Source organism: Thalassophryne amazonica, chromosome 8, assembly GCF_902500255.1.
Source record: "Thalassophryne amazonica chromosome 8, fThaAma1.1, whole genome shotgun sequence".
NCBI lineage: Eukaryota > Metazoa > Chordata > Actinopteri > Batrachoidiformes > Batrachoididae > Thalassophryne > Thalassophryne amazonica.
The window spans coordinates 79,945,201-79,970,803 of NC_047110.1; the positions used below are offsets into that span (position 1 = coordinate 79,945,201).

General features: G+C 39.6%; 2 protein-coding genes and 1 non-coding gene across 4 annotated transcripts in view; 2 read left to right on the forward strand and 1 right to left on the reverse strand.

Annotated features, from left to right (window-relative positions):
* The window catches only part of fanci (FA complementation group I), a 33,382-nt gene extending 32,225 nt beyond the window's left edge, over positions 1-1,157 (forward strand). For both annotated transcript variants that reach the window (XM_034176814.1, XM_034176816.1), the window contains exon 37: positions 1,024-1,157. In XM_034176814.1, the coding sequence (XP_034032705.1) occupies positions 1,024-1,086 (63 nt within the window). In that variant the 3' untranslated portion in view covers positions 1,087-1,157. The remainder of the gene's footprint in view (positions 1-1,023) is intronic.
* On the reverse strand, positions 36-20,772 carry polg (polymerase (DNA directed), gamma). The gene is made up of 23 exons (XM_034176817.1): positions 20,677-20,772; positions 19,002-19,593; positions 18,402-18,597; positions 18,073-18,240; positions 17,453-17,599; positions 17,245-17,324; positions 16,946-17,128; positions 15,681-15,823; positions 15,417-15,540; positions 13,594-13,818; positions 13,389-13,506; positions 10,124-10,204; positions 9,754-9,867; positions 9,509-9,669; positions 9,154-9,207; positions 7,720-7,837; positions 7,460-7,595; positions 7,124-7,370; positions 5,030-5,152; positions 2,533-2,701; positions 1,882-2,090; positions 1,639-1,799; positions 36-1,254 (listed from the first exon to the last, which is right to left on the reverse strand). The coding sequence occupies exons 2-23, from the start codon at positions 19,565-19,567 to the stop codon at positions 1,190-1,192; spliced, it is 3,588 nt and encodes a 1,195-aa protein (XP_034032708.1). The 5' UTR covers positions 19,568-19,593; positions 20,677-20,772; the 3' UTR covers positions 36-1,189.
* A 145-nt stretch (positions 20,773-20,917) lies between these two features.
* On the forward strand, positions 20,918-20,990 carry trnar-ucg. Its single transcript has one exon. It is a non-coding gene; the product is annotated as a tRNA-Arg (tRNA).
* Positions 20,991-25,603: the final 4,613 nt, after the last annotated feature.

Sequence of the window (25,603 nt, forward strand, 5' to 3'; positions counted from 1 at the left end):
GTGTATAGTATTGTGAAAGTCTTTGACAGCTGTAATTTCATACATAAATTGTATATTATTGTATTTTACTATTATTGCCACAGTTGTTACTCTTTAAAGTACTGACTAGTTTATCTGGCTTCAAGGGAGTCTAGTGATAGCTGTAAAGTAAGTTCCATCTCAAGTAAATGTGATCACCAAAGATGAACAGTAGTGGTCAATTAGACACTGCTAATCTGAATAGGACAACGGTCTTTATCCTTCAAACGTGTAGCAATAGCCCTTTACTGCTCTTTATTCTTATCACACTGCTGTATCCAGACATCTCAAACCAATAGTTAACAGTGGGCAATAAGGCCTAAAATAGTTACATTTCACAGTATTTTTCACTTTTTGGATGGTATAATATGGTATTACTGGTTGTGCAAGATACAACCCTTTTAGTAACAGTTTTACATTCAACAAATCTGTAGCTGTGTTTAATTAATGACCATTAAAGTTTAAACAAGTTGGCAGCACAAAAGCCTACTGGTTCACACAACACAATCAGTTTAACAGCATTTACATGAGTCTTCATGTGAATGTGACTTTGTAGCCTGTTACAGCTATAAGAAAAGTATTTAACAGATTGACTCATGTGGAGCTCAGCAGAACAGGAAATGTACAAACCATTGATATTCATAGCCTCAGAGTTGTGGGAAAGCCAGAAATGATTATTGGTTTCCAAATTAATGGTGTTATTTTCATTGCCTCATTTGGGGGGGGGGGGGGGGGGGGGGGATCTGGCCTGGCAGAGGATCTCATTGGCCTGATTTCTCATGGCGCAATGGCACTATCACACCAGTGATGACTGTGATGCTGGTGTACCTGTCATTTCTAGTAGTAGTTTACCTTCTTATGTCCACACATAGAAATAAAACAAGGATCCACAATCACTTTTTTCCCCTCTTGGAATATGTGAGGAAGCTCATCTCCCACACTAGTTCTGTCCCAGTAAACGGCTTTCTGGGTGAAGTCTCAGTGTCCTTTTATTCCACCTTTCAGGCCACAGTGTCACAGGAAGCAGAGGACACACAGGAACCCAAACAGAAGAGGCGAAAACAGTGACCTGGCACTCGGTGTTCCTCTTGTCGCCTACATCACTCACTGATTTGAGCGACTCCTGGATCTGTTTGGCCAGCTGTTTTGAGTGCCAGTCATTAAATCACAGTTATCTTACTTTATTCAAGGAACCTTCAGTGATGTTGATGATCTGGTAAATGTCCAAAGCTTCACCTGTAGTTAAGATTGGACAAAAAAAAAAAAAATGGTTCCCATGGTATATGTTATTCAGAAGTAGTGTGTATTTCTAACAGTGTAGATATGTTGCAGCAGTATCTATAAATTTGTCATCTAAATTAATTTTAACTTGCATTTTGTCATAAGACATGTGGATATACTTTCAGTGCTGGCTCTTTAATCACATTCCTCTATTATCTTCTACCTTCCTGGATCCATACAGTCCCAGTTTCATTTTTATGCACTTTATTTGAAATTTTTACAGGGCAGTGTGACGGCATCAGTAGACTATGCCTCGTGATCCAGTTCTGTCTGTACTCTGTTTGACTAATAAAGACAAAATAGACCAACAGTCAGAGTGTCACTGTGTACAGGACTCACCTGCTTGGAGGCCGTATCTTAGTTTGACACCTGTGGGGTTAGACGGGGTCACGCAGTCCATGGTGACTTCTTTCCTTAGACACTGATCAATGTCAACTGCACTGAAGAAAGCTACCGACTGGGGAAGGTCCTGCATGCTTAAAGCATGGGCGAACATACTCCTGCCGAAAACAGACCACTTAAGTACAAAAGTGTAACTTTTCAACACTTTGGCAGCAAGTAATGAAAAAGCTCTGAAGAGACCTCGTCAGCAGGTTGGTGATCTGAAGTGCGAGTGCTGCTCTGAAACGGTCTTCACTGCAGACGAGGTAGCGCACCTCATCATGGATGCTGATGCAAAAACGGCCATCAATGTCATACTCCTCGAACAGCCACTTCATGGTAACCAGCATCAGATGTAGGTAGTCCACAGCTGAGCTCTGGACCACCCAGTTTACTCTGCTGGTCATAAACTGAAGAGAACACAGCATCATTCCAGAACTAGGAATATTCCAAAAATAATATATTACTAATACAGTGTTCACAGATTTCTAATTTTCTTTTTTTTTTTTTAAGAGTTGAGCCTATATCAGAAATGCATCTTAATTACTGCCAACTAACCTGCAAATCACCTACTAATGATAATGGTGTTGGGTTTGTTGGAGAGCTCAATGACTGCTGTAACTTTTCAGTTATTTTTCATTTTATAACCTCAAAAACATTTCACTGAAATTTGTTTTTAAAAAAATATAAAATTTGGCCCAAGCTTACAATTATAAAGCAGACTTTCAGCTATGATTAGTACAATAATAAGTAGTAGTTACATATGATATGAATGTGATACTCACAGGAAACAGACTTATAAACTAGTTGAACTTTGATGTTTTTCTGTTGGACTTGTCTGCAATGCCTCACCTCGTCTTTCACGGTCTTGGGCTCCAGAGCTCTGCTAATTCTGCTGCCTAGAACAGGGGTCGCTGGATGGGCAGATTGAGCGATACTCTCGAGCTTATTGAACATGTCCGACTCTGTGCCTCCAGACCACACACGTTTTTTGACCACATCCCACGTCTTTCGCCGGGATCTAAAAGTGAAAGAAATGATGAATGACCCCCCCCCCCCGAAAAGGTACTGATGAGCTAAGGCCTTCACACAGATATGCCTTGGGTAAAGACTTCAAACTCAATTTTCTCCAATTCCACACATTTAGTGTCACCAGTCAACACATGTTAAGTCAAGTAGAATGTCAACTTCAATTTGATATAAATTCATTTGAAATTAATACATACAAAATAAGATTTATTAGACAATTTTCAGTGGGTCGTAGGGTTACTGAGATGAACAGTATGGAAATTCTAGAAATTGGTTTAATTACTTTTACAAGCTTCAAATTAGCTGTCATCAGTGAAGAAGAAGGCCCAAAATAGCACCCAGTACTTAAACTTTTTTTTTTTTTTTTTTTTTTGCAATGGTCCACCAAAACCTCAGGATTATAACTAAGGAACTGATGATGTTGGAGGCATCGGACAGAAATGTGACTTCACTCCATCACTTTGACGTAAAAGGCTGTACAGTGTAGAGGAAACCCAGAGTAAATTCCGAATAGTCATTCAGAAGCATTCTGGAATCTTCAATGCTGTGTAAAGAGGCATTCATTCATCTCAGTCTAGGTAAATGTTTGACCCACAGAAAATAAAAGTGAATAAAAACAAAAGTATTCATATACAGTAGTGTTCAGAATAATAATAATGCTATGTGACTAAAAAGATTAATTCAGGTTTTGAGTATATTTCTTATTGTTACATGGGAAACAAGGTACCAGTAGATTCTCACAAATCCAACAAGACCAAGCATTCATGATATGCACACTCTTAAGGCTATGAAACTGGGCTATTAGTAAAAAAAAAAAAAAAAAAAGTAGAAAAGGGGGTGTTCACAATAATAGTAGTGTGGTATTCTGTCAGTGAGTTTGTCAATTTTGTGGAACAAACAGGTGTGAATCAGGTGTCCCCTATTTAAGGATGAAGTCAGCACCTGTTGAACATGCTTTTCTCTTTGAAAGCCTGAGGAAAATGGGATGTTCAAGACATTGTTCAGAAGAATAGCGTAGTTTGATTAAAAAGTTGACTGGAGAGGGGGAAACTTATACACAGGTGCAAAAAATTATAGGCTGTTCATCTACAATGATCTCCAATGCTTTAAAATGGACAAAAAAAAAAACCAGAGACGTGTGGAAGAAAATGGAAAACAACCATCAAAATGGATAGAAGAATAACCAGAATGGCAAAGGCTCACCCATTGATCAGCTCCAGGATGATCAAAGACACTCTGGAGTTACCTGTAAGTGCTGTGACAGTTAGAAGACGCCTGTGTAAAGCTAATTTATTTGCAAGAATCCCCCGCAAAGTCCCTCTGTTAAATAAAAGACATGTGCAGAAGAGGTTACAATTTGCCAAAGAACACATCAACTGGCCTAAAGAGAAATAGCGGAATATTTTGTGGACTGATGAGAGTAAAATTGTTTTTGGGTCCAAGGGCTGCAGACAGTTTGTGAGACGACCCCCAAACTCTGAATTCAAGCCACAGTTCAGTGAAGACAGTGAAGCATGGTGGTGCAAGCATCATGATATGGGCATGTTTCTCCTACTATGGTGTTGGGCCTATATATTGCATACCAGGTATCATGGATCAGTTTGGATATGTCAAAATACTTGGAAGAGGTCATGTTGCCTTATGCTGAAGAGGACATGCCCTTGAAATGGGTGTTTCAACAAGACAATGACCCCAAGCACACTAGTAAACCAGCAAAATCTTGGTTCCAAACCAACAAAATTAATGCCTCACAGATGTGAATAAATCATGAAAAACTGTGGTTATACAACTAAATGCTAGTTTAGTGATTCACAGGATTGCTAAAAAAGCAGTTTGAACATAATAGTTTTGAGTTTGTAGCGTCAATAGCAGATGCTACTATTATTGTGAACACCCCCTTTTCTACTTTTTTTTTACTAATAGCCCAATTCATATCCTTAAGAGTGTGCATATCATGAATGCTTGGTCTTGTTGGATTTGTGATAATCTACTGGTACCTTGTTTCCCATGTAACAATAAGAAATATACTCAAAACCTGGATTAATCTTTTTAGTCACATAGCACTACTATTATTCTGAACACTACTGTATATATATATATATATATATGTATATATATATGTATATAAACCTGCGTGGCTATAATGTAGGCATTATAACTGATTTAACACATACTTTTGATAACATGTAATATTGTGTGTTGTATTTTTTTTTGGGGGGGGGGGGGTAATAACATTTTTAGACAATTTGTATGTCACCGTATATCCACAAATGTATATGTATGTTTACATGGTACAAATCTGAGTTTTTAGTTTGTGTACCTCTGTGAGGCTACTCTGGTGATCTGCCTTAAGTCCTGCAGAGATACACTTGCATCTTCATCTCGCTGCACATCAACACCCATTTCATTGACCAGCCACTCGCCTTCTTCTGACAGATGATATCTGAACAAACATACAACAATTGGCAGTACTACTTTACCAACTCAAAACTCCAGTATAGGCAGAATTTTCAACTTAGGGTGCCATGAAGCAACACGAAGAATGATTAAAGATGAAAAATTATAGTGACATGAAATAAATTTAATCGGTTTGACTTATGCTGTAATTGTGAGACAGAACATGGCGATGCCCTGCCAGAGCCTTCAAAACAAACAGACAACCAAAATCTTGTATAAGGACCTCCCAGGAATAACTATCTTGGGGGAGTGATGGAGCCAAGGTACAAGAAGCAACCCTGTGACTAGAGGCTCATGGGTTCATTGACCTGTCAGGACAGGACATGTGCCTTTGAGTAAAATTCTTAATCACCATATTGCATGTCAGCATCCTGACCATGGTGTGATCTGTCATTGCAAAGCACCTAGAATAAATGGTGCTTTATAAATGCAATCCATTTATCAAAATGGATGACCCAGACCACTGCACTGTGAAAGCAGACTGTTGTCATGGAGCTGATACACATCCATGTGTTGAATCTTGATCCCCATATGATCAGATTTTTATTTTTATGTCCTTTGGGCTAACCTCCAAAGGACTAATGCCACCAAGGTTCACGCACAATGCACCATCCAATGATTTTCTGAAAAATTTAATTTTTCTGAAATTTGGTTCAAACAATCCTTGGGGGAATGTCTGGTTTCTGTAATTCTGCACACAGATTCTTTGAATCTACCAACTGATACACAAAGATTTTCAATTACCCTGAATCATACTAATGGCTCCTCAGAAAGGCTTTAAAAAGGAATAACAAAAAAATCACCATCTGGAAATTTTCTTAAAAACTATTCATTGAATTTTGTAAAGACACTCCTGTGACTATCTGGCCAGAAGTTGGACTTTCCAACTGATTCCCTTGCCCCCCCCCCCAACAATATTAACCCTCTCAAGGCAGGCGCTGCAGATTTGCAACGGCTAAATATCTGATTTTTTTCTGTTACTAAAAATTAATTTGAGCCTGAGAGGGTTAACTTAAAAGTTCTATGCCTTTTGGGTCAAAATGCATAGAACACTAGCATCTACTGGATGGGAGTGTAAATAGCATCCAACTGTCATACAGTCGCCATTCGGTGCACTCCTGTATCACACTTAAACAGAATTTTCAGTTTTGCAAATGCCTTTTTTTTTTTACAAATAAAAAAATTACATATTTACAAATACAGATTTATTTGTAAAAACAAACACGCATGTTACAGTAACTTGTGTGTTTTTATTTTTATTTATTTATTTTTTACAACCAACCAACCAGTGATCAGGAGGCTCAATTTCCCATAATACCTTTGGGCATCTCAAAGTCAAAATGTCTTTGTGTCCCTAAGGAGAAATTTGCCTTGGACACATCCGGTACATAGCACCCATACATCAAAAACAACATAATAAATCAAAGTTAAAATATAAATACACAAGATTAATATCATTGTGCAAATTCCGCAATACATAACCTTATGCTATCTTCCCTGAGCTATCTGCTGATTTATGAGCTTCACTGACAATGGAATAAATTAATGTTTATATCGATTATATTTACAAAGAGGAACCCTGTACCTCCTTCCTAAGTTAAGTAAAATATATTCTGTAGCTTCTGCTAAATTTTTTTATTAGTTTATCAGTTTATCGCTATAAAAGTTAACTTTTCAGTTAATGAATTAGCAGTTATCGAAGCTAACTTTTTGGTTAGCTGTGCCCACCACTGAAAATGACTTCCTTTGTGCCACTTTCCCTATATTTGGGCAAAATCATTCTGTAAAGGAATTCGGGATCGCTTGAATTTTTGTTTTACCTAAGCCAACGATTTCCCGTGTCTGCTACAGATAGATTTGAAAGAAATTATCAAACCAAACTGGCTGTATCGTGTCACTATTTTTGAGCACCCTTTATATCACAATTATTCGTGTGTGTGTATATATATATATATACCTGCGTATCCCCTTTGTTAAAGCATACATCTGTTTGGCCTTACTAGCCGCTTCTGCCTGGGTGAGGCGATGGTTGAACTGCATCAGCAACCTTTCAGCGAACGGCTGCCCTGCACCGTAGATGCGTCCGTAATTAAAAACCTTAGCGTGCTCTCGGCTGATGCCCACAGAGTCAGCCGTATGACTATGCAGGTCGGTGCCATCACTCTTCTTCCCTTGAAGAGTCATCCAACCAAAGGCGGTACAGCCTGAAGCCAGCACAGAACATTAAGCTGTCAGCTGCCACAGAACGCTTCCATTTGAAGTAACAAAGAAACAAGACTGAAAACAGTCCCACCGTGAATACCAGCAAAGTGAGCCTCTCCAAGCACAGCAGCAATCCACAACTCCTGAGAGTCCACATCGGCTCCTACCAGGTGGTACCCCGGCGGAACCTGCACCATGGCCTTCAACTCACTGCCCACTCGATCCCGCTGCAGACACAAAGAACAGTTCATACACATGAAAGGGCCTTCCTGCCTTCTAAACACTTACTCTCACAGGCACTGCTTTGTTCAACTCTAGTCTCATTTTTCTTTTGTTAAGAATTCCTCTTACCCGTGCATTACTAGCGGTCAGCCATGTTGGCTCCACTGCCCTTCGTGTTACTGTTCCAGCAGTGATGACCTGAGGTAATATGGCACCATACTGCTCCTCTTCATCATAGTCTTTGTGTCTGTGCAACAACAAAAATATAACTGTAACACGTTTGTTTTCGGTCTTTGTTTTACTTCAGGGCATTAAAAATAAGAAAATCTATGATTCCTATGCATGCAAAAGGATTACTTTCATCAAACTGTGTTTACAAGTTTGCTATAACTTGTATTCACCTTTGCCATGATAATCCATCCACCTGGTGTGTGTCACATTATACAAATAATGTTTATGAGTTCAATGGTACAAATATTTCATTTAGTGAAAGATGAAATATTCCATTCAACAAGGGGAGGGAGTCCAAAAACAGTCAGATAGTTCAAAAACAATTCTGACAATGCAGTTTGTGATGCCGTGCACGGACTTCGCGTAGACTGCCGTCTGCTTTCCTCACTCCTGTGAAAAATCACATCAGAAATTTGTCCAGCTTTATATCCTTTTCATCTTAACAGCTCTTCATGTCTCCAGAAGGCTTTTATGGTGTGGTGAATTTTTTTTGCTTTAGAAGAATTAGCACCATGAATTTGGTCATTCAAATCATCATCCATCAGTAAAACAAATTCCGCCATGTTAAGCTAAATGCTGCCTCCACTAGTGTGTGCATATGCGGCAGTCGCAGTGTGCAATGGTACAAAACGGATGGAACCAAATTTACATGGTAAATGCAACACAACACAAATAGGATGAATAATTCATTTCACATGACATACAAAGCACCAATCAAATGATAAGGATTCACTCAGCTCTTATATAAATCAAGATGTGATTTTATAGCATGATTATTGCACGTGTGGCTTGGACTGGCAACAATAAAATGGCACTCTAAAATGTCCAGCTGATCCTGGAAAAAAAAGCAAAAAAGATCTTTGTTCGATGACGACGCCAGATGTGATCGTTACACATGGTTTTACAGTTGTGACGTCAGTTGGATGTATTGCCAAATTCTCAGAAACACTGGAGGTGCATTATTTTAGTGAAATTAACATTCAGGTCACAGCCAACAGCTTTGGTAGACATTTCTGCAGTCAGTCAGCATCCCAGCTGCATGCTACCTTAAAAGTTGTGGCATAGTTTTGTGTGATAAAATGACGTGCAAAAATCGTGCTGTTTAATCAGCATCTCGATATGCCACCCCAGGCAAGTGGATGGATCATCTAGATAAAGGCGAAGTACTCACACAGATTTAACACATTTATGATCAAAATTTAAGAGAAATAATTTGTATACACAGAAGCATTCTTAAGATTTTACTGCAATGCATGAGAAATAGGGTTGAAAATTGTATTTGTAAAAGATTGTATTTAACTGATAATTGAGTGGAAACTGTTCCAGACGAACCTGGTGACAGTGCGAGGAAGTTCTCCCTTTCGCAGCCACAGCACCATCTGAGAGCTTTGAAGCAACATCATAAAATGTGTAGAGTCAACATCTAATTGCATCAACAAAGCTAAGTGTGAGCATCTACATCAATGGACCTCAATCATATGGAAGCATAAAAACAAAACCTGTCCTACATTGCCCCTAATGTTTAAATGACCACTAGAGCTCAAGATGGGTTTTCCTTTACCTTATCAACAGCACTTTAATTTTAAGGTTTAACGTACTCCAGTTAAACAAATGTTAGATTTTTCACCAACAGGTCTTGCCACAGAGACACTGAACCCAACTTGACTGACAGCAGCTTTATGGTCACCTGATACGTTTATGGGCGTTCCTCCAGAAAGACATCATTTTGTTGATCTCCAAAGCATGTGCAGCATTGGTTCCACCCCTTCCTGCCCTCAAAGTGCCATCCTCCATTTTGGACAGGAAGTCCTTTGAAAACGGATTTCCAACATTGTTCTGATTTCCATCCTGCAACACAAACATTCAGGTAGATGCTGAAAAGTCACCGAGTGGTGCTACAATGTACCATTAAAGAACAGAACATGAATTCACCTTGTGAGGTAATTTAAAAAACCAACACCCTGGGATATCTATGTCATTGTAAGGTCCGTTTCCACTGTGATGGTGACAACAACTCTCCTCTGGGATCAAATCTGAATCTTGGAGCTGTTTGACAAAAAAATACATAATATTTAATAAAACAAACAAAAACAACTTCAAAATAAAGTGAACTACAATGTGTTTAAAAGATAGTTAAGATGATAAAGTTACGGATACAATTTCAGCAAAACACTAAAGGTTAACAATCAGATATAATAATCAGATATAATAATAATAATCTACAATTCCTAAGAAGACACCACAACCCTGAGTAGGAATAGAAGTGCTACTGAGCAAAATAAAAAAAAAAGAAAGAACTCACCTTGTTTGATTCTTTTGTTATACTTGTTATTTTGGAACCATTTTCCTCAGTCTGATTCTCAGTGCAACTTAACTCCTCCACCTTATGATATACATACATGACACATGCAGAATTACTTCCTTCAATAGACTCTGGTATCTCCAGTGTGCAAAACTAACAAGGATACAGTCTTATTGACAGCATTTACAAGCCAGGCCTGCACAATAACAACCAGACTAGTCTATCTGTGCCACCTACTGGCAAAAAAAGCAGGAGCTTAGAAATGTACAGGTGTCGACATAAGACTGAATAAAAGCTCTTGTACTTTTTAACATTTGTTCAACCTGCAGTCAATATGCATTAGAGCTACATTTTTATATGCATGAACTTCGATATTTTATCCCTGAAAATACAGTAAGAGAAACAAATATTTACCGGTTTAAAAGTCCTCCAAATGTACAGACCCACATGCAAATCTCTATCACAATAACTACTATTTGCATGTGATCAACTGCATCTACAATGTAGCTGATAACTGCTCCCCTTTTTGAGGCTCGATGCATGTTTTTCTGTTGGCTCTTCTCATTTTTCTCGGGGTGACCAAAGCTGATCCTACATGTTGATCTGTCATGTGTTTTACACCAGATGCCCTTCCTGAAGCAACTCCAGATGTACGTGGAAATTAGGGCACACATGAAATTTTGAGTTACAGTTGGGTCATTTGTCTGCTTTTTTCCCCTGTTTTCTTTAAAAGAACTCTTCTACAGATAAAAGCTGATAATGCATCTCCAAGGCCACCTTTAATTCCAAAACATTTAAAACTAGAGCACTGTGCTCGTAGAGCGCAAACCTCCACAAACAGTTTCTAATTCCACAAATTTTTACCTTGGAAAAAATTTTTAGAAGCGGCTTTTCATAAGCTAAAATATAATTACAAATATAGATCAAAAGGGCTTTTCAATGTTAAAGCACGTCGCACTGAAAGCATGGCAATTTAGATTTAGACTATTAGTAACCATCCAATGACCTATTGGGATTACTTTGTGCACTTTCGTGACTGCTTTCAAAGTATACGGCATTTGCAGCAAAGAGCTATGAGACTTCCAAAAACAAAGTACTTGTGTGTTTCTGACAGGTGACGTAGCTATTAGAAGTGTCTCAGCGTGTGCTTCAATGGAATGTAGCTGTTAACGTTATGAAATGAGGCAAAGATTAATTCCACAGTTGATGTAAGTGTGATGTTGATGCAGTCACGGTAAAAGCAGCAGCCCTAAGAAGATTCAGTGCACCTGCCCCCATGAGTCATAAACGCAGCCTGTCAGTAAGAATCTTTGCTGCAGGATCAGCTTTGAGCACAAGTAATTATGAGTGTTGTTATCAATAAAAAACAAAAAAAACAACAAACATTGTTGAGATGTGTTCATATTCACAACAGCAGGAGCCTCTCATGAGCTGCACAGCACACGGACATACTTCAGCTCCAAATTCATACTTAATGTAAAAAACAAACAAAAAAAAAAAAAAGCTTGCCACAAAACACAAAAGGGATAAAATCCTGAACATGCAAGACTCACCCAGGTGTAGATTTATTTCCAAATACAAACTCCACACAATCAAAGCCCACACACGTGCACGTTTGATCATCGGCTGCTGCTCTACCCTCTCGATTGTGACATGTAAAGTCCATTAACTCCTGGAAATAATGCATTCTGACTTTTTCCAATGTAACAAATCCATCTCTGTGTCCAGGCAGTCTATTAAAAACAGCGTCATGGAGATGTCTCCACGACCATGTACACATCAGCTTCAGTAAACCAGCATCCACACAAACAGCACGTCACCACACTTTAGGTTCCCAAATCCGACACTGAAAAAGTTAAAGAATTTCGGGGTGAAGTGTGCCGTCTCCCATCTGTTAATCCGATCCATCACTTTCAAATGGCAGCTCAGAAGCTTCGTTTTCGGACGGAGCAGGTTCGTTTCCCTCTGTCTGTCAGTCATCAGGATGTTTCTGCTCATTCTAAAATGTGCGGCACACGCTGAAAAACGGCAAGAATTGTCAAGTGAGACGTTTTCCGGAAATGCACCTGCTAACACTCAGACTGACAGGAATAAAATACATCAGAGATCACTAATTACTATCAAATGTGTGCGGAGAGACTTACAATCATGAGTACTTTTAAGCTGTGTTGCTAACTGGGACGTGAAAAAACGTGCGACATGTCCTTTACAATCAAATATCCACTAAATCTCCAATACGGATCAGACCAAACAGTCCATTCATTGAGAGTGTTAGTTTACACCTGACTGTCACAAATGAGAGTGACTGAGCCACTTTTGATTGAGATACAATACAAAATGTTCACCAAATGGGCTTTTCATTATTAAATTCAAATGTCCACAAAATCCAGATCCGGATCAAATTTTGTCAGGCGATAGTGAGCAGATACCATCCTACATATCGCTCTCAAATATGAAATAATTTTGATCTTTTTTGACAGTTATGAGTTTTTGAAAATTCATTCAATGTTAAAGGTTAGGGATTTTTCCAATATTTTTCCTGACTTTGACCTTTATAACTTTGAAATTTGAATCAGTTCTTGCCTATCAAGATATTAATCCTCTGTAAAAATTTCATAATGATATATATATATATATATATATATATATGAAAAAATTGTGGGTTCCAGGCTGTTCACAAACAAAAAGGATTGAAAACATAACCACCCAACATTGTTGGCAGAGGTTATAAAGTAATACTCATTAACCTGACCGCAAAATAAAAAGAAACTACTGAATTGGTCATCTGTCAATTTATGTCTGCATCTTCAAAACGCAAAGAGCAATTTCAATCACACTTGGTGAATAAACCCTGTGGACTGTCATCTGGAAACACAGGTCAGGTCAAGGTCAAGTCCCGGTAAATACACTAACCATATCTCAGGAACTGCAATGAGATATTGAAACAGGATTTTCTGCAGACTTCTCGTCTTCTGAGGACTTCTTTTTCATTGACATCACGTGACGATGTCAAGCGAAGGTGAAAAATTAGCTGATGTTGGTGAGGCACCACAATCGCATGGATGCTTTATTACTTGTGACAGGATGGTTCAACAAGACAACTTTGGTATTTTAAACCATGATGTTTTACTAAGCACATGAATTAAAACCAGAACTGTGGATATGGTCTGCTTCACAATTACCTCATAATTAGAGTGTTAAGGGGGAAAAACAAATCGCAATCTTTTTCTCATCACTTCAAATTTGAGGGCTGTTACAACAGTACCTGTGTCCACACTGTGCTGTCTGTCCACATGAGGTCATCTGAGGGGTTGCTGTCCAAAGACTGAGACTCCTCCTTACTCTTCTGCTCACAAAACTCTCTGTAAACACTCTCAATAGCTCTGTGGGACACAAGAATGCTTATAATCACACTCATGTCTTGGTCATAAAGGACGCTTCTGCCTTTAAGCAAGTTGGCCATTTAATACCTGTGTGGGCACACAGGTCCTGTATTCTCCTCCGAATATTCCACATTATCCCTGTGTCCAGGCACCAGGTAGCCCCACCCGTGTGTGTCTGTGTAATGCAAGGGGAAACCATCCCACGTCAGACCCATCAGCTTTGGAGTGACTCTCATCTGCACAGTGATCAGGCTGGCTCCAGGTGACCAGTTGCTGTCTTCACTCATTTTCTCACACAACTTACGATACCACCTGTTGACACAGTAAGGACGGGACATCATTAACAAACAAGAGCTACGCAAAGCGTGCTGCGTGGCAACTGCTCATATGTTACGATGGTGTATTAGTTTATAGCAGAGGCAATAAAAAAGCCTGGAAATTCTTTCTGTTGTGAAAGACTGGTGCTTTAAAAAATGCTATGTTTGTAATTATGCCATGGCAGCTTTATTTGTGCAGCTCTTGGAGTCCAAGACAAATTTCCCAGAAGGGACACTAAAGTGTATCGCATTGTATCACCATATACCATTTCTACCATATCATATACCATAAAGGGGTAGATTTGCCAGTGTTTAAACTGAACGGTGAAGTACTAAAAGAAGCTGTCTCACATAATCAGTAATGACCTAAGTGATGACCTTGATATAGTCAGACAAAGCAGACAGCTATAAGCTCAAGGGAAATATGAGCCTATGCAAATTTCATATATGTAATCATGATGTTAAGTTAAACCTGTTTCGTTCATACTGCTCGCCTACAGCTCAGCTTTGGTGCAACTACAAGAAATCATTTATAAACAAACTGTATGTGTCCTATCATTGTAAGTCCCTTCGGCTGCTCCCTTGTTTGCACTCAGGGTCGCCACAGCAAATCCATGGTGGATCTGCATGTTGAATTGGCACAGGTTTTACACCGGATGCCCTTCCTGACGCAAGACCACATTACATGGAGAAATGTGGCAGGGGTGGGATTTGAACCTGGAACCTTCTGAACTGAAACCAAGCGCATTAACCACATGGCCACCACCCCCACACAAATGTATGTGTCCTATCATAACCTTTTTAAATTATTCATTGGATTTTCCAAATATGAGAGTACAAGAACATGCTGCACAGTCTTTGACATACAGTGTTTTGTCAGGCTGTGATCATGAATTAGGTATATCGGTTCATATTATGGGATTCATAGACTTGTCGAAACGCTCGACAAGTCTATGAATCCCATAATATGTGCAATTCTTGACACCATCTTAAAATATAGGTCCAGGATTAGGACCTGCTGGTTACAGATGTTACATATGAACTTCTCTGTATAAGTTTGTAACTACCCAGATATGGACCTATGGACATACCCTTTATCAATGTACGCTTGAGTCTGGAATAAAGCCATTATTATTATTATTACAGCACAAGATTGGCACTTAACAATTGGTATGTGGTGTATTGATATTTTCGAAAGGATACTACCTGTACTCTTGCCCAATACACCAGCAAGAAATGGTTTCAATGAGACAAGGCATTCTTTAGTTATTACAGGGAAACAAAAAACAACATGGTGCCTGCAGTGGCTATACTGGATAATGGAAGACAGCCATTTTTGAAAGGAACCTCCCTTAGCCTTATCCAGTCAGAAGAGGCGTTTTTATTTTTTTCTGCAAAAAAGAAAAGTTTTCAGTCTGACACCAGGACAGGGTGAATACACTATAATGCCCCCCCCACCAAGTTTGTTGAACTGGGCCACAAAAAGGAAATTATTAGTGTTGAAAAAACTCAAGTAAATGACAACATTGAGTCACAGCTTAAATTAATTAAATATTTTTAAGTAGACTCTAAGGTGCATGGGAGTGATCTCACCCTGGATGACTGGGAAGATGTTGCCTTCTCTTGGGAAGTCGGTCTACCATTTTCTTCAGCTTCTCCACAGCCAACCTGCTGGGGCATGGACCTTCAACCTCCTCTTCAGCTGGTGGACCTACATCTAAGATCACAACTCCACTGAGTTGTCTCATGTGCTATTTAACATTGTTTTATCCAGATGTTATCAAGAATCTGGAAAAGATATCTTCCATAAAATTCAATCAGGCTGTTTTCATAAATCTGGTCCAGTTTATCATTTACCTTCATCCCAGTCTGGAAATGGAGTAACAACTTGTGACTCAGCTTCTTTTTTGGAGGGCTTCTTCTTACTCTTTGTCTCTTTCTTTAGTTTGAACTCCTGCACATCCCACTCAAGATCCCAAAGCCAAGGATCCTCTTTATATCTTTGGTTAAAAAGTAAACATGCAACACAGAAAATAAATAAATGTATTTCTGGCTACAGTTACACAAGTCTTGACACGAAACTCCTCAGACCCGATCAGATTTGTGTCCATACGTGACAAATTCTGTGATCATCTCACACAGTTCTGATTTTATTATCCTGCACAACATCCAAAACAAGCAAATGCAATTTTACATTTGTAATAAAGTAACATCCATTCATGCATTTCCTATACCAGCTTACTGGTCGCAGGGCCACATAAAGACAAACACATTCACGCCTATAGTTAAAGTTTCCATTTCACCTAACCTGCATGTCTCTGGATGTGGGAGAGAGCCGGAGTACCCAGAGGAAACCCACACAAACACAGGGAGAACATGCAAACTCCACACAGAAAGGCCTCAGGTGGGAATCAATCTCACAAACTTCTTGCTGTGAGGCAACAGTGCTAACCACTAAGCCATGGTGATGCCAGCATCATTTTAACCATTAATGCAATTAATCTAACAAGATACATTTAACCACTATTAAAACACACACACACACACAACACCTTTGTGATTGGGGTAGATGGCATGTTGCACGAGGACAATAATAGCAGTGGAGGCATTCTGTGCTGCGCTCTTCCATGGCAGAGGTGGACAATATAAAAATTTTGCTGTTTCACTTTAACTGAAAGAAGACACTGATCAATTTGACCTAATAAGTAGGAAATTTCCCCCCAGTAAGACTGTCAACCTTTTACAAATGTCATCTCATGGGACCGGACTTAATATAAGGATGTCTAGCTTCTGGCAAGTGTGCAGGTGCTCCAGGTCCTGTTAACTGGAAATGCCTTCTCAGCAAGAATAATCACGTTATCGCCTGACTTAATAAAATACTGACTGTTGTTCCTTGCAAGATTTTTTTCATGCAGGACTCCAGGTTGAGAAACTCATCCACTTACCCGTAAATTCAAATGATCATTGTCATATAGCTGATCAACTTAATTCTGATTTGTGATATCTGAAGTGAAATTCTGATTTGTGATATTTGAAGCCAAATAAAGTTACATTATGCCACTCTGGCCTTCATCATCACACTCTCCAGGACACAACTGAAATAAAATCATTGCTCTTCTCACTTGTCATCCTGTAGGAGCTGGCAGGCATCATCTGCGAGATTCATCAGAGACTTTTTCAGCTCTCTCTGGAGCTCTTCGTATGTGTCTTCTGAATCCTCCAGGTACCGCCTCCAGTTCTGATTGACAGGAAGGTAGCTCACACCCATCTCCAACATTCCAGCAAGTGTCACTGGATGAGGGCACCTTATTAAAGCCATAGAAAAAATATGAGGTGCCATCATTATCCTGCACTGGGAGCTCAGAAATTATATACTTGCTATTGGCTTGTTACATGTCAAATTTAGAGATGAGAAAAGAACCTCTCCATGAAGAGGGGTAGCTGTTCTGTGAATACTTCATGGGTGGCCTGAACATCTAAAGCGCAGTACTGCATTAACTCCTGCAGGGGTCAGCAAACAATTAATGGTCAAATTAAAATGAACACAAACTAAGTCATAACCACTTCAAAGAAATTAACCTGACTTATCAATACTGACAATCTGAAGTAAGAGTTATTCAGCTTCTGACCTGGAAGTTGTTCCTGACATCCATCATGGTGCCCTTCACAAATGTCTCTCGTGCCTCTTTCTGTAATGGCTGCCCTCCCACATACAGAGCATGGACATCACCCAGGTTGTTAATGCTGCTAATATTCACCCAGTCCCAGGAGCCAATCTATGCACAAAAACACCACATCATGCTGAGTTTATACCAAACACCAGGAAAAAACCTAACTTCAAAAATAAACTATAACAACAAGGGCAATACTGAAACTAACCAGTGTCACAGAGCTCAACCTAGTACTTGTAGAAGGTCTTAGCAAGGTATAATCTGGAGTAGCATGTGTCATCATGATCCATGAGGCCTTTTGGCACTGTTACATACATTAGGTTACAAAAAATTAGCCTCTTGGTGACAACCATTAGAACTCTTCAGAGGTCTTAGAGAGGTGACCTTGTGCACCAAGTTTCAACTTGATACATTTAGTCTTTTTCAACATATCTCATGCACACTGACTACATAGATGGATAAACAGATGGACAGATGGAGTCAAGCAATTCTTAGACCTGCTCTGTTTTTGGCAAGACAGATAAAAGCGTAACACAAACAATGAGCCAATGAAATAAACAAGAGAAAAATAAACAAACCTTTGAACCCTCTTTCTTCTGTGTGGTTTTTTTAATGTGTTCCTTTACTTCCTGAAGACCTTTCCTTTTTCCCAGCTTGCTGGCCATCCACAATGAGCGCTGGAACCCGGTCAGTCCAGAGATGGCCATATGTAGACTCATCGTGTCCATGAAGCGCATCTTAGAACCCTTAAGAAAACAGATGATTTTCCTGAAATGAATTGTCCATGCCATTTGTCAGAAATACTCATGTGAATTGTCACCCAATGAGGGGAAAAAAGATCATCTGGTAAAAGACACAAATGAGAATTGAGGACAAGCTAGTGAATTGAACCCTCCACCCTACTGACCTTTAGTAGGTATTGCTCTTTAATATGAGCCCGGTCAAAGCTGACATTATGACCCACTATGAGCCTTTCCTTCCACTGACCCCCTGGGGGCCGGGCAGAGTTGATAGGTGTCTCCAGTGGGATGAGGTCAGCTAGGGTCAACTGGCTTGACCATGAGTATCTCTCTTCAATCAAACGCTTACTGCACCAAGAGTACCTAGAAAGAAAACAAATTTTGACTGATTGGCTACATATTCCAACATATCATTTGCAGAGAATGCAGTGGTTCTATGTCCACTATATATGGGTTAAAAAAAAATGGATAGGAGATTTTGTCAAGTCAGATGTCTAACATAAAGAGAACAGAGCCATATTTTTTGCATGAAATGACTGTGATATATGAAAAGTAGGCATAGTTTATTATTCAGATTTTAATCTTCAAGTAATGAGATCTTAGTATCAAAATACAGGGATAGAACTTATTCATTCTGAAAACAACTATATGGTTATATAATGTATTGACATGATTCACTCTACTTTTAGCAAAAGAGGACATAGAATCAATTCATTTTCAGTTTGATCTCAGTGGGGTACAGATCCCCCTTCTTGCACCTTTCTCACCAGTTGGTGGGAGACACTGCAACAGCCAGTGTGGGACACTGCCCCTCCAGCATGCACACTTCCACATCAAACACCAGTGCTGACTCCTCTGGAAAGTCAACCTTCTGAGCTTCCCTGTCTGGGCCATAGCGTGTCCAGCCGACTTCCCAGGCCCATTTCTCAGGCATGGGGGGCAGCTGGGCTTGCTTCAGCTTGGTGGCAGCCTCAAGGTAAGGAAGGCTCTGCTTCTGGGCCAAGATTCGGTAGTGTTCATCAATGTTTTTACCATACATGTTGGGAAGCTTCAGCTCCACATCAGGTAACAGCGAAGTGTCCTTCCCCCACAACTGGTGCTTCTGCAGGTGCTTAATGCTGCGCTCTACATCTGCCTCTCTGTACTCTGGCTCCAGTCCATGAAAGACCTGCTCGTGCAGATTCCTTGACAGCATCTGGATGTTAAGGGGGTTGAGACGCGTCTCCGTGGAGACCTCGCTCTGAAGAGAATGAGGTTTGGTGGAATAAAGGGAGCAGATCCATTGCAGAGAGATAAGAGGCCTCTGCACAGGACTCCGCAAAACACACAGCATCACTTCATAAGGGCTTTGTAATATAACTGCAGGAGACAAAACAAAAATATCAGCAATATCAGGCGATAGCTAAGATCTGTGATGAACACAATACCCTTTGAATTTACATCTTAAATTATGGGTAGGTCCGAAATACAATCAAACATTACATAGTTATACAACTGCTGGCAAAAAGGCTGTGACCAGGCACTGGTTCCTCCCTGAACCACCTAATCTTGGAAAATGGATAGAAATTGTGAATGAAATATCCTAGATGGAAAGAATGACTTTTTCACTCCGATTACAAATGAGTAAATTTTCAGAACTATGGTCAAAATGGTAATTTTATGTTCAGGCTAACCAAAATCAATATGCGGAAACTTTGAACGCACAAGATATGTCGATATAAAGAAAAGGTACTTAGAAAAGTGAGAATTATTACTTCTATTTTGTTTGTTTTTTGTTCTCCTTCTGTTTTCTCAGTTTAGTTAAGCTTATTTATGTTAGTCATGAAGATTAAGTCTCCTAGTGATTTTTGTCTTTTGTTACAACGCATCCAATGTTTTATAGTTTTGTTTTATTAATAACAAAAAAAAAAAAGGAAGAAAGAAAGAAAGAAAATGAATGAACATTGGGGACGGCCACATTCTAATTCTGTGACCATGAGGGAACACCAATGTATGTCCTGCAATTTTCTCAATGTCCCAAAATAAAAATTTGAGAAAAAAAAAAGATCTGTGACTAACAATATTATGTAGAAAAGCTAAGGACTTGGAGATTGTCACTGTGCCGTATCCAAAGTGATTTGTGATATTCCTTTTTGTAATTATTGAAATGAGAAAAAAAAACAACTCATTTAACATTTAAAGTAAGATTTTATATATGGACAATATATATCTTACAATATATTATCCCATAACACTGTATTTAACAACAACAGTTATGTATGTAAAATACAGTAGTTACATTATTAGCTTCGAGTCAAAATTATTTTTGGCAAAACTATCTGCCCCTCAATCACTACATTAACTAATCCCAGCGATGTTTGTCCTCACGCAAAGACTGACAAACGATGAGGAGACTCGGAAGCAGAGATTTATAGTTAAACTAGCTACGTTAAAGAAACTCACAGAGATGTTTCCAACGATGCTTCCAAACGTCGCACAGCTCAGCAACAATCACCGCCTTACAACCATTAGCGACCCCAAGCGGCTCGGATGACTCAACCGTTTGTAAACAATACTGCGGAGTAATACGGTGCGTACGTTGGCTATAATTACTAAATTAACAAAAAGTGAAAATGAAAGTTAATTGATCGGACAAGTTACTGAATCATAGATAAAAAGGTGGTGTTGGAGAACTTGGTATGTCGGCCGCGTGGCCTAATGGATAAGGCGTCTGACTTCGGATCAGAAGATTGCAGGTTCGAGTCCTGCCGCGGTCGAGTTTTTCTAAAAACTTTTACTGGCGATGCATTAAGACACTAAACGTTTACAGTTTTATTGATTGCTTTGACGCAACAGTCAACTCAAAATCCACATTTTCAAAACAGTTAACACAGAGGCCCAAACAGTGCCCCCAATGGTCAAAATGACACATTTTGTTTACAAAAGGCTCTACCTGTGCCAAAACATTTAAAATAAGGAACAAAAGCAAATTTTGCCTTCAAACAGCACAACCTGCCCACAAGTGTATGAGCGCTTACAATCAATCATAACACAGTGGACAACAAAATACAAAATACAGCACTCAGAGTGAATCAGTGCACCATTAGTTGACATTGTAGCCCATAACTGTTACATGCCAGTGCTGTTTGCTGCCTTCTTGCAAAAAATGGATCCAGACTCAGATATGCTTTGATGGAAATTTTATTGATTCCATTTCATTCATTTTTTCAGGCTTTTTCATGGCTGACAATTGAAATATTCCTACAGAAAGTATGTAAATCAAAATACGTAAAATCCATTACTGTAGGCCTATAAGAAATTAGGAAAATAATAAAAAAATCAATCTTTTACAGTAAAGAACAAAAATCTTTAGTAGGCCTATACTATAAGAGTATAGAGTACAGTAAGAGTACAGTACAATTGATATTCAGTCTCTTCTGTCTTGATGAATGGGCCACATGGCGTCATCTACATCGCATTCAATGTTCTCTCTGGCAATGCAGCGAGGGAAAAACCTTCTGGCATGCCTGATCCAGCCTTGGCATGCCTCTGCATCAATATTTTGGGCTGCAGCAGTCATTGCATTGATCAAGGGCATCCGATCATAGGGGCAATGATCATAAACCTTCCATCTCCAAGCACTGAAAAATTCCTCTATCGGATTCAAAAAAGGGCAATACGGTGGAAAGAATTGCACCATCATCCGAGGGTGGACTGCAAACCACTTATTTACAATACGAGAGTGGTGGAATGCCACATTGTCCCATATGATGACGAACAGTGGCAAGCCAGGCCTCAACAGCCCTCTCTCCTGAGGTGGGATCAGCATGTCGTGAAGAGCATTCAGGAATGCTATGAGGTGCTCGGTGTTGTAGGGCCCAATGGTGGGGATATGGCACAGGACACCATCATTGGAGATGGCAGCACACATAGTTATGTTGGTGCCCCTCTGCCCTGGAGCTGCAATAGTGGCCCTGTGCCCAATGAGGTTCCTTCCTCGTCTCCTGACTTTACACAGATTGAAGCCAGCCTCATCTACATAAATGAAGACGTGATGTGCCCCCTCGGCTTCAAGCTCCATTATTCTCTAAAGAAAAAAAGTCAAAATTACAATTACGTAAAAGTGACTCTAGTTGACTTTACAGTAACTGTATGATATGACAAGGCAGACAATAACAGTATAGTAATGTTTCATCAGAGTTTCTTTGAAAAGGAACTCTGTAGAGCTGTTTCATTGCCATATGGTTCCTCCTGAGGATGCAGTCTATGGTGGTCTCGCTCACAGTATTTATATTTCTAAATACTCCCTGATCTGCAATTACTGCAGCCCTGATTTCTCGCAGCCTAATGGCATTATTTGCCACAACCATGTTGACAATGGCTGCCTCCGGCTCAGCATTGTAAATTCTTATTCTACCACCAGTGACTGGTAGCCTTTTGATTCTATAAAAAATACATGAAATTGGAATGTGGAAAAAATTACATGAAGTACTGTATATTACTGTACTGCAGATATTTCTGTATATATTGTAGGCCTACATTACCTGTTCTCCTGTCGAAAAACTGTGACAATTGAGGCAACAGTGTTTCTGTTTACAACAGGTTGGACACTTTGTCCAGCCTCGAAAGGCCATGATTTATACAGTTTTTATTGATTGCTTTGACGCAACAGTCAACTCAAAATCCACATTTTCAAAACAGTTAACACAGAGTCCTAAACAGTGCCCCAATGGTCAAAATGACACATTTTGTTTACAAAAGGCTCTGTGCCAAAACATTTAAAATAAGGAGCAAAAGCAAATTTTGCCTTCAAACATCACAACTTGCCCACAAGTATATGAGCACTTACAATCAATCATAACAGAATGGACAACAAAATACAAAACACAGTACTCAGTGTGAATCAGTGCACCATTGGTTGACATTGTAGCCCATAACTGTTACAGGCCAGTGCTGTTTGCTGCCTTCTTGCAAAAAATGGATCCAGAATCAGATTTGCTTTGTTGCAAATTTTATTGATTCCATTACATTCTTTTTTCAGGCTTTTTTGTGGCTGACAACTGAAATATTCCTACAGAAAGTATGCAAATCAAAATACATACAATCCATTACTGTAGGCCTATAAGAAATTAGGAAAATAAAAAAAAACAATCTTTTACAGTAAAGAACAAGAATCTTTAGTAGGCCTATACTATAGGAGTATAGAGTACAGTAAGAGTACAGTACAATTGATAGTCTCTTCTGTCTTGATGAATGGGCCACATGGCCTCATCCACATCACATTCAATGTTCTCTCTGGCAATACAGCGAGGGAAAAAACCTTCTGGCATGCCTGATCCAGCCTTGGCATGCCTCTGCATCAATATCTTGGGCTGCAGTAGTCATTGCATTGAGCAAGGGCATCCGATCATAGGGGCGATGATCATAAGCCTTCCATCTCCAAGCACTAAAGAATTCTTCTACTGGATTCAAAAAAGGGGAATACGGTGGAAGGAATTGCACCATCATCCGAGGGTGGACTGCAAACCACTTATTTACAATACGAGAGTGGTGCAATGCCACATTGTCCTATATGATAATGAACAGTGGCAAGCCACGCCTCAACAACCCTCTCTCCTGAGGCAGGATCAGTATGTCATGAAGAGCATTCAGGAATGCTATGAGGCGCTCTGTGTTGTAGGGCCAAATGGTGGGGATATGGCACAGGACACCATCATTGGAGATGGCAGCACACATAATTATGTTGGCGCCCCTCTGCCCTGGAGCTGCAATAGTGGCCCTGTGCCCAATGAGGTTCCTTCCTCGTCTCCTGACTTTACACAGATTGAAGCCGGCTTCATCGACATAAATGAAGACGTGATGTGCCCCCCCGGCTTCAAGGTCCATTATTCTCTAAAGAAAAAAAAGTCAAAATTACAATTATGTAAAAGCGACTATAGTTGCCTCTACAGGAACTGCAGGATATGACAGGGCAGACAATAACAGTATAGTAATGTTTCCTTACCTCCACATATTGGCATCTGGCCTCCTTCACAGCATCAGAGTTCCTTTGAAAATGACCTCTGTAGAGCTGTTTCATTGCCATATGGTTCCTCCTGAGGATGTGGTCTATGGTGGGCCTACATTACCTGTTCTCCTGTCGAAAAACTCTGACAATTGAGGCAAAAGTGTTTCTGTTTACAACGGGTTGGACTCTTTGTCCAGCCTCTCTAAGTGAAAGGCCATGATTTATGACATGATCAATTATAGTTGCCTGAATTTCATCAGTAACTTGAGCCCTTCAAACGATACCTCCATCTCGCACACAGACTCCTCTTCCTCGGACTCCTCTACCTCTTACTCACTCTCTCACTCTCACTCTCATCTGCCTTAGACCTCCTTGATCCATGCTTGCAAAGAACAACACAGGCATGGCACCTTTTAAGGCCTCCTACAGACTGATTGCAAATTGAAGATTTGTGTGAAGAAGTGTCAAACAGGTGCTTCAGTGACTGCATACTTATCAGATAGTTTCTAATAGCTGGAAACATATGGTTTCTGTTAGGATACCATAGCTAAAACAATGGAGTTTTGACTGCTTGAGTGACATCTGTGTTAACTGTTTTGAAAAAGGGTGGGGGAAATGTGTCAATCCAATGAGAATGGGTTAACACATTTGCAAGAGGTGTCTTTTGCTCTGCTGAGATGGTGATGATGAAGGCCGAGAGGTTCCCAGTTTCTTCAAACAGGTCAAAGCAATCAATAAAAACTGTAACATGATCAATTATAGTTGCCTGAATTTCAGCCCTTCCAACTATACCTCCACCTCACACACGGACTCCTCTTCCTCGAACTCCTCTACCTCTTACTCTCAGTCTCATCTGCCTTAGACCTCTTTGATCCATGTTTGCAAAGAACAACACAGGCATGGCACCTTTTAAGGCCTCCTGCAGACTGATTGCAAATTGAAGATTTGTGTGAAAAAGTGTCAGACAGGTGCTTCAGTGCTTGCATACCGATCAGATAGTTTCTAATAGCTGGGAACATATGGTTTCTGTTAGGATACCATAGCTAAAACAATGGAGTTTTGACTGCTTGAATGACATCTATGTTAACTGATATGAAAAAGGGTGGGGAAATGTGTCAATCCAATGAGAATGGGTTAACACATTTGCAAGAGGTGTCTTTTGCTCTGCTGAGATGGTGATAATGAAGGCTGAGAGGTTCCTAGTTTCTTCAAACAGGTCAAAGCAATCAATAAAAACTGTAAATGTTTGCCTCCTATAAATTATTTTCATGTGAAGACTGGAGAAATTACAAGAACGTATCTTCATGCACAGTGTCTTCTTTTATGTTTATTTATTTGTTTATTTAGTTTTTACAATAACACTTTGACTTAAACTCATTAAAC